The sequence below is a fragment of the Chionomys nivalis genome, chromosome 14, assembly GCF_950005125.1.
Source record: "Chionomys nivalis chromosome 14, mChiNiv1.1, whole genome shotgun sequence".
NCBI classification, from domain to species: Eukaryota; Metazoa; Chordata; class Mammalia; order Rodentia; family Cricetidae; genus Chionomys; species Chionomys nivalis.
The window spans coordinates 11,206,795-11,221,684 of NC_080099.1; the positions used below are offsets into that span (position 1 = coordinate 11,206,795).

Consider the following 14,890-nt stretch of genomic DNA (forward strand, 5'->3'; position numbering starts at 1 on the left):
CGGCTCCATCATGATGTACACCCCTTAGTAAACAATGACTCCATGAAGAGGGCAGAGCAATCCCAGAATGGCGAATCCCTGGAAACACATAGTCTATGCTCTGGCCCTCAGCTGTGAACTGACCTCTCAATGGTGCAGGGTAGCCAAGAACCTTTTGATGTCACTAGCCGATTCTGTGAAGTAAGCCATTTGCCTGGCAAATAGTGTGGACATTATTTGTGGCTAAGATAAATGCCTACATGTAACAGAGTGTAGAGGTGTAAATTGTGACCGCCAGGGGACTTCAGAAGCTCTCTACCCCTGCAGGAAGGACGTCAGGTTAGTTCTTTAGCTTCAGCCACACGGCAGCTCACAACCATCTTTAACTCTAGTTACAGGGGATCTAGTGCCCTCTTCTGGCTTCCGTGGGTACCAGGCATGCACATGGTACACAGACCTACGTGTAGGCAAAACTCATACACATAAAAAAAAAAAGAACATTTTTTTTTTCAAAAAAAGAGTCTAAGGTTTGTGTTTTGTAAAGGTGTCTTTGACATTCAAGTTGTCCTGCCCTGTGGTCTAAACTGTAAGCAAGGAACTTCTGTAGACAGTCCTGTGACCTTCGGGTAGTCACATCTCACAGAAGTACCGCTCTCAATAGCATTCAGTCAAGATCAGTTAATATTATTTAATAAATAGGCCAGAAAATTAGCTGAGCATTTCTGGGCAGGATGCGGCGTGCGACCAAAGTCATGGAAGATTGTCCCTTGAATCACTAAGGCAAACTGTTGTGTGTCGTTACACATAGAGGCGTTACATAAAAAGAGTCATAAATAGAAAAAATTCCAAAGTTCTCCCACAGACAGACGGGGACGTCAGAAACATAAAAATAAAAATAATAAAAAAAAATTAAAACAGAACACAGCCGCCCCTCCCCCACAGCCCATTTGTTTCAAGTGCTCCATGATACAGTACTCCACATCTTTGGATATTTTACAATGTACAACTCCAAGCTGCAGCCCAGAAGACAAACGGACAAACGACAAAAGGAACTGAAGCGGGCATCTGAAAAAGGGAATTTATAAGAAGTCGTTACCTTTACAAAATAAAAACCAGAGCTTGACAGCACTGCCTTCCCCTGGGTTCCTCTGCTGCTTGAGTCCGGTTCAGCTGCTGTCCCTCGGCTGTTGGGACTGAGAGTGCATATTGACAGATGGGTCCAGAAACAAGTCTGAGCTGCGACAGGGATCTGAGAGGCAGCAGCCCCAGCAGGTGACTGACGAGGATGAGGTATCTGAGGGAAATCCACCCGATGGACTGTGGTCTGGTGGCGCCGGCAGTCCACGGTCTCTCTTGGGAGCTTCCAGAGGGACAGAGTCTTCTGTCTTCTCTGGCCTTTTTGTTTGTGTTTGTACAGGATAAAGCCAAGGCAATCAATACAGGAAGAACTGAGTCTCATGTACCCACAGCACAGGGCTCTGGAACTCCAGGCCCAAGCCTTCCAAACAGGCGGATTCTCCTCTCTGGGATCTCAAGAAACCAATGCCATACCTTCTTGGTATGGGCCAGCAAAATTGTCTAGCTACGACTGTGACTTGCTACCCAGAGGGCACCACAACCCAAAGGATTCCCTTTGGTCAAATATAGAAGGGGATCAGCAACTCAAGCACAGTAGAAGGGTGTCACCAGCAAACTCCAGGCCTGGAGACATCCCCCCATCCCCCGAATGAACCAAACAGATGAGCCCTGGATGGCTAGGTGCCACGACACTTGCAGGAATGGGGGAGGCAGGCAGGTGATGGCTGTTAGGAGCTGGCCCCATCCCTCGAGTGTTAACTCAAGGAGACTGAACTCCAGAGGGCATGTGGGGGTGGGCAAATGCTCTGCCCAGGGGTATCCAGATATGACTGTGGCCTGCCACTAAGTGGGACAGAATTTGGGGTTCCTGGAGTTGCCTCTGGGTATTGAAAGCCATGAACCTCTCTTTCTGTGTCATCCCTGTCTAGTTTTGCCAGGTCTCACCTGAAATGCTGATTTCCACGTGGAGCGGTGGAACCAAGTCCTGTAAGACAGACTGTCTCCCGGTGACTCCCGGGGTGCTAAATGTCTACCTGCCTGGGGACATTGTTTCTAGGAACAGGTGTGAATACATATGGAGGAGAGGGAGGGGAATGTGACCACCCCCTTTCACAGCAGGGTGACTCTGAGGCACAGAGGGTTGACTTGCCCATGGTCACAGGACAAGCCAATTTGAAATGGGCTTACTCCATGTCAGCTTCTAGCTGCAGGAGGCTTTTTTGCCCAGTGCGATGGTCTTTCCCCGTGGCTGGAAAGCATTGCTCAATTGGATCCGGGACCTCTAAGCTGAAACCTGACTGGGATGAAAGCAGGGGTGGGAGGGACTCCCCCATAGGGCAGTATGGCTCAACCAAGGTGCCTGGCCAGGGCACAGTCCTCATGTTGGATCCCCCTGGCTTGCCTTCTGGCAGAGAGCTCCCTCCTCACAGCCCCAAACCGCAGCAAAATGCTCCCAGCACCAGCGAGGAGACTTCTGAGACAAGACACCCTGTGAGTTTCTATGTGAATCAGAGTCGGCCAGGGAGAGGTAGGGGCTCCCAACCCTTAGGAAAGAGATGTCCAGCTCTGACTCCAGCAAAAGGGAGGCGCTGCTCTCACAGATCAGGCAAAGAGCAACATAGCTAAAATGTATTTTCTTATTTTCCCTTTGTGTTTGCAAACTAGAAAGTTCAGATCCCCTGGATGGGGAAGGGCAGGCCTTAGAGGAACTTGAGACAGGGTCTGGGACTGGGGTGGACCAGGACCAGCCTAGTTATTGGCTTCAGACATGGAGGCCACGTGGTTGAGACCAGTGAGCCCAGGCAGGCTGGCCAGGCCTGTGGCCCAGGGGTCGGGCAGTGGGAAGTAGGGCCGTGTAGCGGCCACGTTCTCCGCCAGTGCCAGGGCCAGGAGACCACCTGCGTTCCTCTCGGCCTCGAGCTGCGCACGTCCGAACAGCTTCATCTGCGTCTCCTCAAACTGCTGCTCCAGCTCCTGCAGGCTCAGGGTGCCCTTGGGTGACGTTAGGAAGTGCTTGGCAGGGCTGGGGCCCGGGAGGCACACCGCTGCGCCACCCAGGTGGCCCCCTACGTCGCCCAGCGTGGGTGGCATCACGAAGGCGGCCTTGTCGGGCGTGGGACCACCTGGCCCGAAGAGCAGGCTGGCGGCCCTCCAGGCGGCGGGCTTACGGCCGCGCCGGGGCCGTGCCATGCGGCAACTCTGTCGCTTGATGTGGCGGTGCAGGTGGTCGGAACGCGTGAAGCTCTTGTAGCAGAATTCGCACTGGTAGGGCCTCACACCCGTGTGGATGCGCATGTGATTCTTGAGGTCGTAGTTGTGCACGAACTTGGCGTTGCAGTGAATGCACAGGTAGGGCCGTTCCCCCGTGTGTTTGCGCATGTGGATCTTCAGCTTGTCCTGCCTGCAACACAGAAGCCAGGATTTAGTCCATGAGTGGGATGCAGGTGCCCACTCTTCACGTTGTTTCCTACTTTGGAACGGGCTTCCTGTATCCATGCTGCCAATCCAGGAGCGGGGCTCGTCCTAAGATCGACCTCCAACTTCTGCCCGAGTATCTGCCTCACCTCTGGATTAAAGGACAGAGTCGTCTCCTGAAAGACATCCCGCCACTCCCTTTGCACGGGTTCTAAGTGAGAATCTCCCATTGATTTTTAGGGGCCCGCCTCACATCCTGGAAGAGTCTTGCTGGAGAGAGAGGTCAGCATTCTGGTCTCAGTCCTTTCATGGTGAAGGGCCTCTTGAAGCAGGATGCTCTTGAACCTCTGCCCCCAGGTCCACACCAGCCCTTGTCCTCCGCAGTCTTCTGGAGACGCCAGAAGCCTAGCACACCTGGCTGAGAGCACCTCGGTGTGGTTTCTCACCTAAGCCCCAGGCTCTGCTCTTTGCAGAGGGTTCAGGGTTTCTCAAAGAACCAGGTGCAGTAACAATGTAGCCTGATCTGGGGTAGAGCTCTGGGGTTAGAAGCGTTATTCAGAGGCAAGGCATGGGACCGGGTGGGGCTCCAGCTGCAGGCTCGCCATTCACTTGCTGGGTGACCTGAGGTGAGTTAGGTAAACTCCCTAGGCAAGGCTGAAGCTAGGGTCAAATTCAGGGTGTGCTTGAGGGGGCGGGAGTTCAAGGCCCTCTTGGGGGTCCTGAAATGAAAGCCGAGCTTCCAATTTTGTTGTCTAAGGTCTGAGCACCCAGGACACCAGTAGAGGGAGCATTTTGGCCTGACTGGTGGGGGCGCAGAGTGGGGCGGGCTGTAGCATGTCCTCCCTGGCTCACGCTCCAGTTCTCCCCAAGTGGCTGGAGGCCAGGAGCACTGTGCGCCATCTCCACCACCTCTTGCAGGTGGGGCTTGGGTGGTGCCTCTGCGCTAATTCCAGGTTGGGCTTTGAGGTCAGAGCAGATGTGGGAGTCCAAGGAGCCCTCCCTAAAAATGTCCAGCTTTAACCCTGGACGGCAGGGTTTCTTCTGGCCACTAGAGGTCGCATGGGATCGCATTTAGAAAACTGCTTGCCCCGGGTGGGTGCAAGAAGGAAAAAGATAGTTGCTGTGGGCGCTGTCGTGTGTGTGTGTGTGTGTGTGTGTGTGTGTGTGTGTGTGTGTGTGTGTGTGTGTGTGTGTGTGTGTGTGTGTGTGTGTGTGTACGCCACACGTGCAGAGCCAGCCCTCCCTCTGTGCTCCCTGGGGCTGAGATCCTCAGAGGTGGGAAGTGGGACTAGCATGGGAGGCAGGGAAGAAAGGGGTGTGGTGCTCCGAGTGTCTTCAAGCCAGACTTTCCTCCTTTCTACAACCTCCAACAACCCTGGCCTGCACAGTTACCTGCTGTGACTTCCCAGCCACCAGCAGCATATGCCCAGTGGTATCTGCCACCTAAGTGGCTGAGTGTTCAGTATGAAGGGGACCCAGGGAGCCCTTGGCTAGTGGATCTCTCCTGAGCAAGCATGAGAGTCATTACCAAGACCCGGGACACTTGTGACCTGAACACCCCCTTTCAAGGTATGTCCCCTGAGGGACAAAGAGAGAGACAAGGCCTCGTATGTCCAAGGTCCTGGGTTCAATTCTCAGCACCGGAGGAAAAAAAGAACAAATCTAAACCCAAGCCCCGAACCAGACAAGAGTTAGCTGCTCTTCTGGTTGGTGGTCTCACACCTGGCTGCATGTGTCCCGCTGTGGGAGATTGAGACTCACACCTGCATGTCTGTGGCCCTGCAAGGCCCTGCATTTGCTGGCAAGGGAGGACACCTGTTCAGTGGTGGCATGGACGTACTGTTTCCCATCAAGGGACTCCCTCCAAGTGTGCACACAGAAGCGTCTCCCCATGCTAGGAGGGTTTCACTATAAAGAAAGGGGAGAAAAGCCTGGGCCAGGCCTTGCTGATGCCTGGGAGAAGTGGATCAGCATTTGGCTGACCCTGCAGTTGTTCAAAGTTGGGACTACTGGTGAGGGAGTCTGCAGAAACCGGTGGCATCATAGTTCTTGGGGAGCCAGTGCTGCCTAATCTTTGCCTGGATTGGCTTGTCCCTTGTCCCTCCATGGGATCTGTCTCCATCTCTTGCTGGCTGCCATGTTGAGGTATCTGAATGAGGAGCTTTGGGCAGCCTGAAGGACTGAAGAGGAGCACAGGATAGCCCTGTTCTCTAGGAGTTCCAGGCCAAGAGCTGGGTGAGGCACAGGCAGGGTCTCATGGCCTGCAACCAAGTATGCAATGGGAAGGGAAAGGAGGGGACTTGAGGCCGTCTCGAAGCCCAGGACCTGGTAGCAATGATTACCATTGGGGAAACATATTGCTCAAAGGTTAGCTGTAGGGTAAGGTCAGGTGACACCCACCTAGTCAGCAGACCTCTCCTTATCTCCCCTCTATTTCAGGGCTTATCTGAGGGGTCCCCTCTCCAGAGCCCTGAAGTCTTCCCCTTTTGCCTCCAGACTCTGGTATCTAAGGGAGGGACAATGAGTGGGACCAGCTGGAATGGGGTGCTCACAAGGAGGACTAGGTAATAGCAGGGCATGGGAAGTCCTTCCTCTTGGAGATCCATAAAATGAAGGCAGCAGATAGGACTTGGGGGGTGGCAAGGATTTTGCTTGGAAAACTCCACCTTGGGCAATGCTACAGGAATCAAAGGGAGCGATGTTCCCATGACGTGTGGGCATTCTAGAAAGTGGCATCTAAATAACAGAGCCTAGTATCATGGAGAAGGGCAGGCCCTTCTTACGTCATGGGAAGACTGAGGTAAGCCAGAAGGCCCAAGTTCTGCCAGGTACTGAGAAGAGGGACAAGGCCTTGTCAACCCAGGAATTTAGCTATGAGGAGGAAGCTAAGGGGTGGCTTAGCTTGCAGGAACTCTGGGAATTCCAGGTCTGGGGGCAGCCACCCTGTTGAAGGACCTCTGCATGGGGAGGAGGGGAAGGTGTAATGATTGAGGGTCAGGGACCTCAGCCCCGAAGCAAATCTTCACAGAAAGGCTGTAGGGGAACTGGCTACAGAGAGGATCGCAGGTCAAGGCCAGGGCATTGGATGGATGGCTTTTGGGTGGGCAGGAAAGGATTCTTTCAGGGTAGCTCTGAGGAGGGCAGCAAGCAAAGGGCTGGTGGTTCTGAAGAATGTGACTGGGAGTCTCAGTCCATGTGAGAAAGTCCCCGATGGGAGTCTGGATTCCAGCAACATCTCCTCTGCAGTTCCTGCCCCTGACCTTGGAGAGCAGCTCCCAAAGCCTGTCTGATCTTGTTCAGAAGGGTCAGGGGAGTGGGAACAAAGAGAGGGGAGGTGAGATGGGGGCTGGAATGTACTTGCTACAGACAGACAGGCCTCCAGCCCAGATGGCTGTCATCTTGCATAGGAGGAGGAGTAACTCCAGGGCAGGCAGAGTTGGAGCCTGATAACCAGAAACTCTAGGGCTGAGCTGACCTGGAGGGATAGGAGGACTGAACACACAGAGGCCACACAAAGTGGCCTCCAGGAATTTGTTGGGAGGGAACATTCTGGAATTTCACTCTTCTATAAAAAAAAAAAAAAAAAAACCAGCATTGTTGCCTGAACCCAGGACTCTCCCCTGGAGATTGCGCTTGTGTCTGGAGGGCTGTAAGTCTGTTTGCAGGGACTGAACAAGTCTAACGTTTTTGCTAGGAAAGGCAGGGCCTGTAGTCTGGCCTAGAACCTGCAGAGACTCTACCCCCCCCTCCCCCCCCAGAAGGCTGTCTTGTAAGAGATCAGAGGGAGAGGCAGCAAGGAAGGAAGAAGAGGACTTGGGATCCTAGTAGTTCAAAGTGGGGAACCCTGCGCTCCCTGAAGGGAGGGTTGTTCCCTTGGTCATTCTGCCCAGGGACAGGCACAGGAAGCTAGGGCAGAAGAACATAGTAGGACTGGGAACCAACAGCTCACAGGCTTTGACATCTTCCCCTGGGGGCCGGACTCTCAGGCAGGAACAAAGACCCTGCTCAAGGTGGAGGGATCCACTTGAGCTTAGCTTTGTGTGAACTCTGGCTTATCTCTCTGTTGCTCCACGCTTTAGCTAAGCCTTACCCAGGTGTTAGGCCAGCTGGCCCTGTGGAGCCCAATGAATTCAGGGGAAGAGAGGAGTGGCGTTGGGACAGCGTAACTCAACAGGATTTCAGTGTGCTGGGACATATCAGGGACAGCCAGGGGGAGTTGGAGCTGGGAGTTTGGATTCCAGCTGCCCAGGGAGATAACATCCGGATCTCAGGGCTGCTGTGGCCATCGGCCAAGAGGAAGCACACACAACCAGGGGGAGAGTGTCCCTCCAAACTCCTTGGAAGAATCCAAGACAGATTCTGCTGTGGTTTCCTTCCCTGAAGTAGCTTGGAAACCCTCAGTGTTGTCCCTCAGAGCAGTCACCAGATTCCCTGCCACACTATTTCAGCAAAGCCACAATCGCCTGAACACATTTCTCAAGCCCTTCCTCGCTATTTCAAATATAGAGTTTCCTGCCGCCCATGACAGCGGCCCCTGTTACTTTCTACGGTTCGCCTTGTTTTCTCCTGAAAGAGGCACATTTAATAGGGTGACACGGTGCAGGACTCAAAAGTTCACTCCATCTATGGAAGCCAAGGCTTTATGCTCCCTGTGAAAACCCAAAGGAATAAAATTCCAAGAAACACTGTTAGAATAAATGGGTCTGTTAAGACAAGTCCTTTGAAACCCACATTGACAGTGGAAAAGGACCTCGTTCGGTAAACTATGGCTGTACGACGGGCAGCAACAGGCTTTATCACACCAGTCACACTGAAATGACGCGAGGGCCACTCATCAGAACTATTCCACTGTGGCCTCTAGCTGAGAAGATCTGCCTTACACAGGGACACTGATGGTGGCAACAGGCCATACAAAAAAGTAGCCTTTGAAACCTAGCCGGGCATAGTTGTGATTCCATATCCCCCCCCCCCCCCACTGTCTATTGGTTTTGACTACAAAGTCATGGCACAAAACAGTACATAGCACACATTTGCTGAATGGGATGATGTTCCTGAAAGACGACAGGCTTATAGTGTGATGATTTCATATCTCAATCTATCCTCTGGCAATGTGGAGAAATAGGAAGGAACCTGATAAGAGGCCCGTCAAGTCAGGCGGATGGAAAGGGTCTATTGCGGGCCTCTGCAGCCTCCTATGTGTAGACTTCACTGTCGCAGAAGCCCTGGCATTCCAGTCCCACCTCTGGGACTGTCCAGCTGCACCTAGGAGCAGCCAGCTAGCCAGGGGTGGTGTCTGGGAAACCCTGGCACCAAGCACACAGAAACCACTTCACTACGCTTTGCTGCTGCTCCTATGGAGCGCCGGGCCTACCTGTCATGGGCCCTGCCTAGCTCCTGGGTTCTTCTTCCCAGCATAGCCCTGCTCTGACCTGTTTTTATGTCTGGGGTTTTATCCTAACACCGTATTTGACAAAAAAAAAAAAAAAAAAAAAAACAAAAAAAAAAAAACCAAACCAAACCAAAACAAAACAACAACAACAACAAAAAAACAAGTTTAGTTCCTAAAACGGCGTTGAAATCATTGCACCCGGTAGTGCCTAGCATCATGCCAAGCAATGAGCCAGGGGTGTGCTCTTTCTCCCTCCCTTGGCCTCTGCACTCCTCTCTACCCTTCCCCCATGGCCTCCTTGGGCCCCACGCCCCCTGCTGCCTGCCATCTCCCGCGGTTGCGCACCTGGTGAAGCGGACCTCGCAGATGCTGCACATGTACGGCTTCTCCCCGGTGTGGGTCCTCATGTGCCGGGGCAGCTTCCCAGCCCCCATGATGACCTTGTGGCAGATGGGGCACTGCTGAGAGGCCTTGGGCTTCAGCTTGCGCTCCTCCACCAGCGGCCAGGGTGGGAAGAGGCTCCCCAGGTGGGTGGCACTCAGGAAGTTGAGATAGGCACCGTAGTCATTCTCTGCCTTGATGGGGCCCAGGGGCCCACCGGGCAGGTCAGGAAACACGTCCTTGAAGAAGTCGCTAGGGAAGGGAGGGGGCGGGGGCGGGCCTAGCTCCTCCTTCTCCTCCTCCTTGATTTTGCGGTTCTTGATTACTAGATCCAGTGGCCCACTGTCCATGGGTTGCTCGGGCAGCTGAGCAAAGGCACCAAAGTCCCCTGGCCAGAGGTGTGGGAAGAATTCTGGGGCAAACGGAGATAAGGAAGGTCTTCTGTCAGGGATACTGGCTTTGGGGTACAAGTTCTCCCTCAGTAGAGATTCAATGGAGAAGTCCCGTATCACTCCCAGATGGCCAGGGCTGCCAGGCTGGAAGGCGTCGGGGAAGTCCCTGGGTGTGTCTGAATAGTCTTTCTCTGTGAGATGGTCCACCTTGGAGGGGCTTTGGGGGCAGTTGATGTCCTGGGGGTCAGGCAAGTTTTCCTGGTCAGCAAAGTCCTCTGTGTCCTCCTCCTCCTCCTCCTCTTCCTCTTCCTCCTCTTCTTCGTCCTCCTCCTCGTCGTCATCTTCGTCGTCGTCCTCCTCCTCCTTGTCCTCCTCACCACCGTTGCCCCCGGGCTCCATGATCTCCAGGCACACATTCACGATGCACTGGATCTCCAGCATCCTGGCAGCATTGAGGATGTGCTTGACGTTGGAGGCGGTGATGGTGAGTGTGGAGGTGTAGGCAAACTCCAGGATGGCGGCCAGAGCCTCCGGCTGGACAAAGTCAATCTCATAGACATAGGGCTGGCTGGCCAGGTTGCCGGCCGTGAAGAGCTTCTTGAAATACTTGCTGCATGCAGCCAACACGGAGCGGTGTGTTCGGTACTCCTGCTCCTGAACCACCAGCAGCACATCGCACAGCAGCCCCGCATGCCTCTGCTCGTTGAGACTGCACAGCACCTCACTGCTGTGGTTGGGGAAAGGGATGCCGATAAGTTCATCAATGTCATTGGCCATGTTCTCAGCCAGAGCCCTGCAGGGACACACAGAAAGGGAGATCAGTTAATGGGCGCGGCCGGTTGAGGACCCATGTCCTGGACCAAGCCTTACCTGTAAGTCACAACCCAGCTCAGGCTGGGGTTCCTGCACCTTAAGATCCTTGGAGTTAGCATCTTACCAGGCAGTGCACATCACCTGCTTAGGAAAAGCCACCGAAACCTCTGTGGGTGTGATTCGCAGAATTCTGCTTTGTTAATAATGGACTCGGAGAATGCCGGGATGATGGGCATCACGAACGTAGGGGTGGAAACCTCAACGCGGTGGCATTCTGCTCTCACATGGGACTGCTTGGTGCTTCTGCTGAGAGACGCGCCCAAGGCCCCAGCTGGTGAAGCATTCTGTATTTTACAGAAGCTACCAGAAGCCTCAACTCAACTTGTTGGCCCATTTTCGGTGAGTGAACGGGGCACAGTGGCAATATATGGTTTGCCCCCTGAGTTTGCTGCTGGCTTTACTATGCCTGATGGTGTTTCTTTCATTTGCACTCAGCAATACTTTCCCTAGCATCCCATATGTACATGTGAGCCGTTTCTCTTGTAAGCAGGTATTTAAGGTCAATACAGATGCAAACACTTTCTCATGTCGGTCAGTTAACCTCACAGCCCTTTAAAGCCTGCAGGAGACAGTTGGCCGAGGCTTCTTGACAGTATGGATGGCCCCTGACTGACGATGATCTGATATAGGGACTTTTGATTTTACAGTAATGCAAAGGGCACTCATATAGTCATTCTGTTTATCTCTTCCAGTACAACAACTCAACAAGCTAAGAGATATTTGGTATTTTTATTATAAACTTGGTTTGCATTCAGTGATTTGGCTTAGCACAGGCAAATGTAGGTGCTCTGAGAATGCCCAAGGCAGACGTTGGCAGAAGGTCAAGCATATTAAATTCACTTTAAATTTAAAATTATGATTATTATTGTGTTTGTGTGTGTCGGTGTGCATGGCACGGAGTTTACATGGAGGTCAGAGGACAATTACGTTGTCTCCCTTTGTACTTTTATGTGATTCCAGGGATCAAACTCAAGTCTCCAGGCTAAAATGAAAAATAGCGACCACTGCAAAAGCAGATAAGGCTAGGGAGAAAATAGGTTACTCACACACTGCTAGGGAAGGCAGAATGGTCCACCCCGTCTGCAAAGCACTGCGAGCATTTTTAAAGAGTTAGCTACGCAACGACCACTTGATCTGGCAGAGGCACATTTGCCCCAGAGTAAAACCAAGGGAAAACCGAGTGAGTCTGGTGATCGCCCTGAACCGGAACCCACACGGATACTCCTCATTAGGTGGGTGGCTGGGCTTACTCTAGAGCGTCAGATCCTCCACGCCCCACTCAGCAGTGAAACGGAGCTCTCTGATACTCGGCTACCCTTGGCAGCTTGGATGCGTCTCCAGGGAGTCGTAAGTGCTGAGAGCCAATCCCCGAACACAGGCTTCCTGTATAGCACCCTTGAAACTGCCACTTCACAGCAGCGGAGAATGGGTGAGGGGTGCCAGCAGCAAGTAAGGGGTACTGGTGCGAGGGGAGGGAGTGTGGCTATAAAGGAACACTGGCAGGGTGGACCCTGTGTGCCGGAACTGTTCTGTGTCCATAGAGGTCAGTATATTGGATGCCTTCAAAATGGTTTTGAAAGTGTACCAGGAAGGGAAGCCACAGAAAGGGTATAGTGGAGTCCTTTATATGATCTCTTACAAGCATGTGCGAAACGATCCCCAAAGAAAAATTTAATTTAAAAAAGCGAGTGATAGGAAACAACCTAGGACGGTCTATGTGGCTAAATAGCAGGTGTGTCCCGCAAGGCCGCCCTGCTTTAGGAGGGTGGATTGTGGGCAGTTTGAATGGCGTCTGCAGGGCAGGGTCTCTGAGATGTGGGTTAGAATGGGGACCTCGAGGCTGTGCTGTATGTTAAGTCTGACCATGCAGAGGTAGGTTTAGTGTGATCTTCTGTGCACGAGCAAGGGGAACTGAGGACACCTGTCCCAGAGTCCCAGCTCCCTTCTTCAGACATTGAGGACCGCGAGAACATTGGAAGGACAAGAGAGGAGCATCTGGCCCGAGCTTAACCACGGGTTTCTCCGATGAGGACTCAGGCCCCTCATCTTTCCTCAGGCCTTGGCTTTCCTCTGAGTGTTATTGTGACTTCGGTGTCACCGATGAGGAGTACCAAGCATGCAAAGACAATCACACAGATCAGGGAGGTGCCAAAATCTGCACCGGCAGCTTGGCTTCCCCGGGTCTGTGTTAGCCACACGCGCCTGCCTCAGGCAGCAAAGGTAACCGCGCATGCGCAGGATCTCTTGCTGCCACATTCAGAGATCGTAGGGCTATTTGAAATGGAGGGAAACCTCTTGCTGCCACATTCAGAGATCGTAGGGCTATTTGAAATGGAGGGAAACCCCGGGGGTGGCAGGGGTGAGTGGTGCCGCCTTCTAGGGAGGCTGGGCAGGCTGGAACAGCTTCAGGAGCATGGGCCCCTTCAGAATCTGCCTTTCTCACAGTCTAGGGGAGGGGCTTCTTCATGATCCCTGGGAAGACACCTGCTGGCTCTCCAGGCAGCCTCCCAGCTCTTTCCCGTGGTTCTTTCCAGGCAGTTTTGGCAAAGCTCTGCCAGGGAAAGAGTAAAAGAGATAGGAGATGAGGCTTGAGGCTTCATCAGGCTTTCCAAGCCCCCCCCCCCCCCCTTTTATAGAGTCCTCTGTAACCCACACTGGCTTTGACTTTGAATTCTCCAGCTTCCACCTCTCAAGTACTGGGACCACAGGCACGTTCTGCTATGCCCAGTTTCACGGGGTGCGAGGGGTTGACTCCAGGGCTGCGAGAGCGCTGAGCAAGTGCTCTGTCAATTGAACCACCATTGATTTCCCTTTGGACACAGCTGTGTTGTGGTATTTCAAGAGGATTCAGGCCGGTGTGGCTGACACTTGATCTCTGAAGGAGGTCATGAAAGATACGGCTGTTTCAGCTTTGTTTTCTTGGCGGCTCTAGGAAGGAAGCCATGGTGGGAAGATGCTCAAACAGCACCACGAAGTGGGCCATGTGGCAAGGGACTGAGGCTTCGGGTCACTGCCAGTGCTACCTAACAGCTGCACAAGCGAACCAACTTGAGAGCGGCCTTTCCAGTCCTCCCTCAGACCTTCTACCATGGCAGCCCGGGTGACATTTTGACTATGCACAGCCTCACGGGAGATAGAACCAGAGCCACTCCTGAAGCCATGACCCACAGAAGATGAAAAACAGTAAGCGTTCACACACCATTAGCCTCTCCGTTTCAGAGTTGTTTGCTACATAGACAACTGATCGAGGAGCCCTGTTTGCGTTACAGATGTTCTATGTCTGGGACTTTTATTCTGATGTTTTCTGGTAGAAGATGATTGTACGTGTCAGCGTCAAGAAGTCCACGGGAGAGTGAATTTACTGAGGAACTGATACCTTGCTCTCATCCCCACAAAGCCACCCTAGGAGTAATTGGGCCCTGAGCCTCAGAAGGATGCACAGTCTTTCCTCTAAGTGAAAGCCAAGGTCGGTGGGATGCCGGAGAATGAGCAGCTAGAGAGAGCCACAGTTCCCTGTCTACTAAAGACCTACACTATTAACTTTAGTAGTGCTTGGAAATGCTTCTCAGGTTCTCTGCCATTTCAGGACACAGCCAGTCTTGCAAATGTTTCATGCATACTTGAAAAAACTTATGCTGTCTAGGTTTAGGCACTGATTATTGTTCAAATTTTCCCCCTTTTTTGTTTTGTTTTGTGGCTCTGTTAAGAACTGAACCAGGGCCTAGGACATGCTGGGAAAGGGCTCTATCACTGAGTTACATTTCTGGCCCTACAAAATGTTCTGCATTCATATTAATGTTGTATATAATAGGTAAATATGTGATAAAATGCACAGGAATATCCCACAAAATAATTGGAGATTTATCACTTTCTCATACAGTGTTATTAAATTCTGCCTTATCTGTTAGCAGACTATTTTTTGGTCATATAAATTCATAAGTTCTCAGGGAGAATAACCTCCTCCGCCCTCTTAGAGGAGCCGGAGCCTGTGACCAGGTAATACTGCTGTGTCTCACAGTGTGGTGAGCTGGTCCAAGCCCCCAGCCTGACAAGTTTTCTCATGATGCCTCCTTTGGAATTTGGAATGACCAAGAGGAAGCTATGGTCATGTGGCTGTAGGAGGTCTCTCCACCTCTCCTTGTGTCATTGGATGGCTACGAAGAGATCTGCTAACAGACATGACCATGAAAAGCTTGGGCGGGGTCAACAGGCTGGTGACCTCAGCGCTAAGGCTGCCATTCTGTGTTTTGGTTCCTGACCTCTGCTCCACTCCAGGAAGGGATGGAATCGTGGTAGCTCGGGGATGTTATTCTAGACAGAAGACTAACCTCAGGGTGAGGACAGGGAGGTGAACACCGTCTTCAGGAAGCAGATAGAGCCCCTT

At 52.6% G+C, this 14,890-nt stretch overlaps 1 protein-coding gene across 2 annotated transcripts in view; it reads right to left on the reverse strand.

The window, feature by feature from the left end:
* Positions 1-1,570: 1,570 nt before the first annotated feature.
* Zbtb7c (zinc finger and BTB domain containing 7C) overlaps positions 1,571-14,890 on the reverse strand; it is a 233,942-nt gene continuing 220,622 nt past the window's right edge. For both annotated transcript variants that reach the window (XM_057788858.1, XM_057788857.1), the window contains 2 exons: positions 9,206-10,426; positions 1,571-3,457 (listed from right to left, as the gene is read on the reverse strand). In XM_057788858.1, the coding sequence (XP_057644841.1) occupies positions 2,806-3,457; positions 9,206-10,410 (1,857 nt within the window). In that variant the 5' untranslated portion in view covers positions 10,411-10,426 and the 3' untranslated portion in view covers positions 1,571-2,805. The remainder of the gene's footprint in view (positions 3,458-9,205; positions 10,427-14,890) is intronic.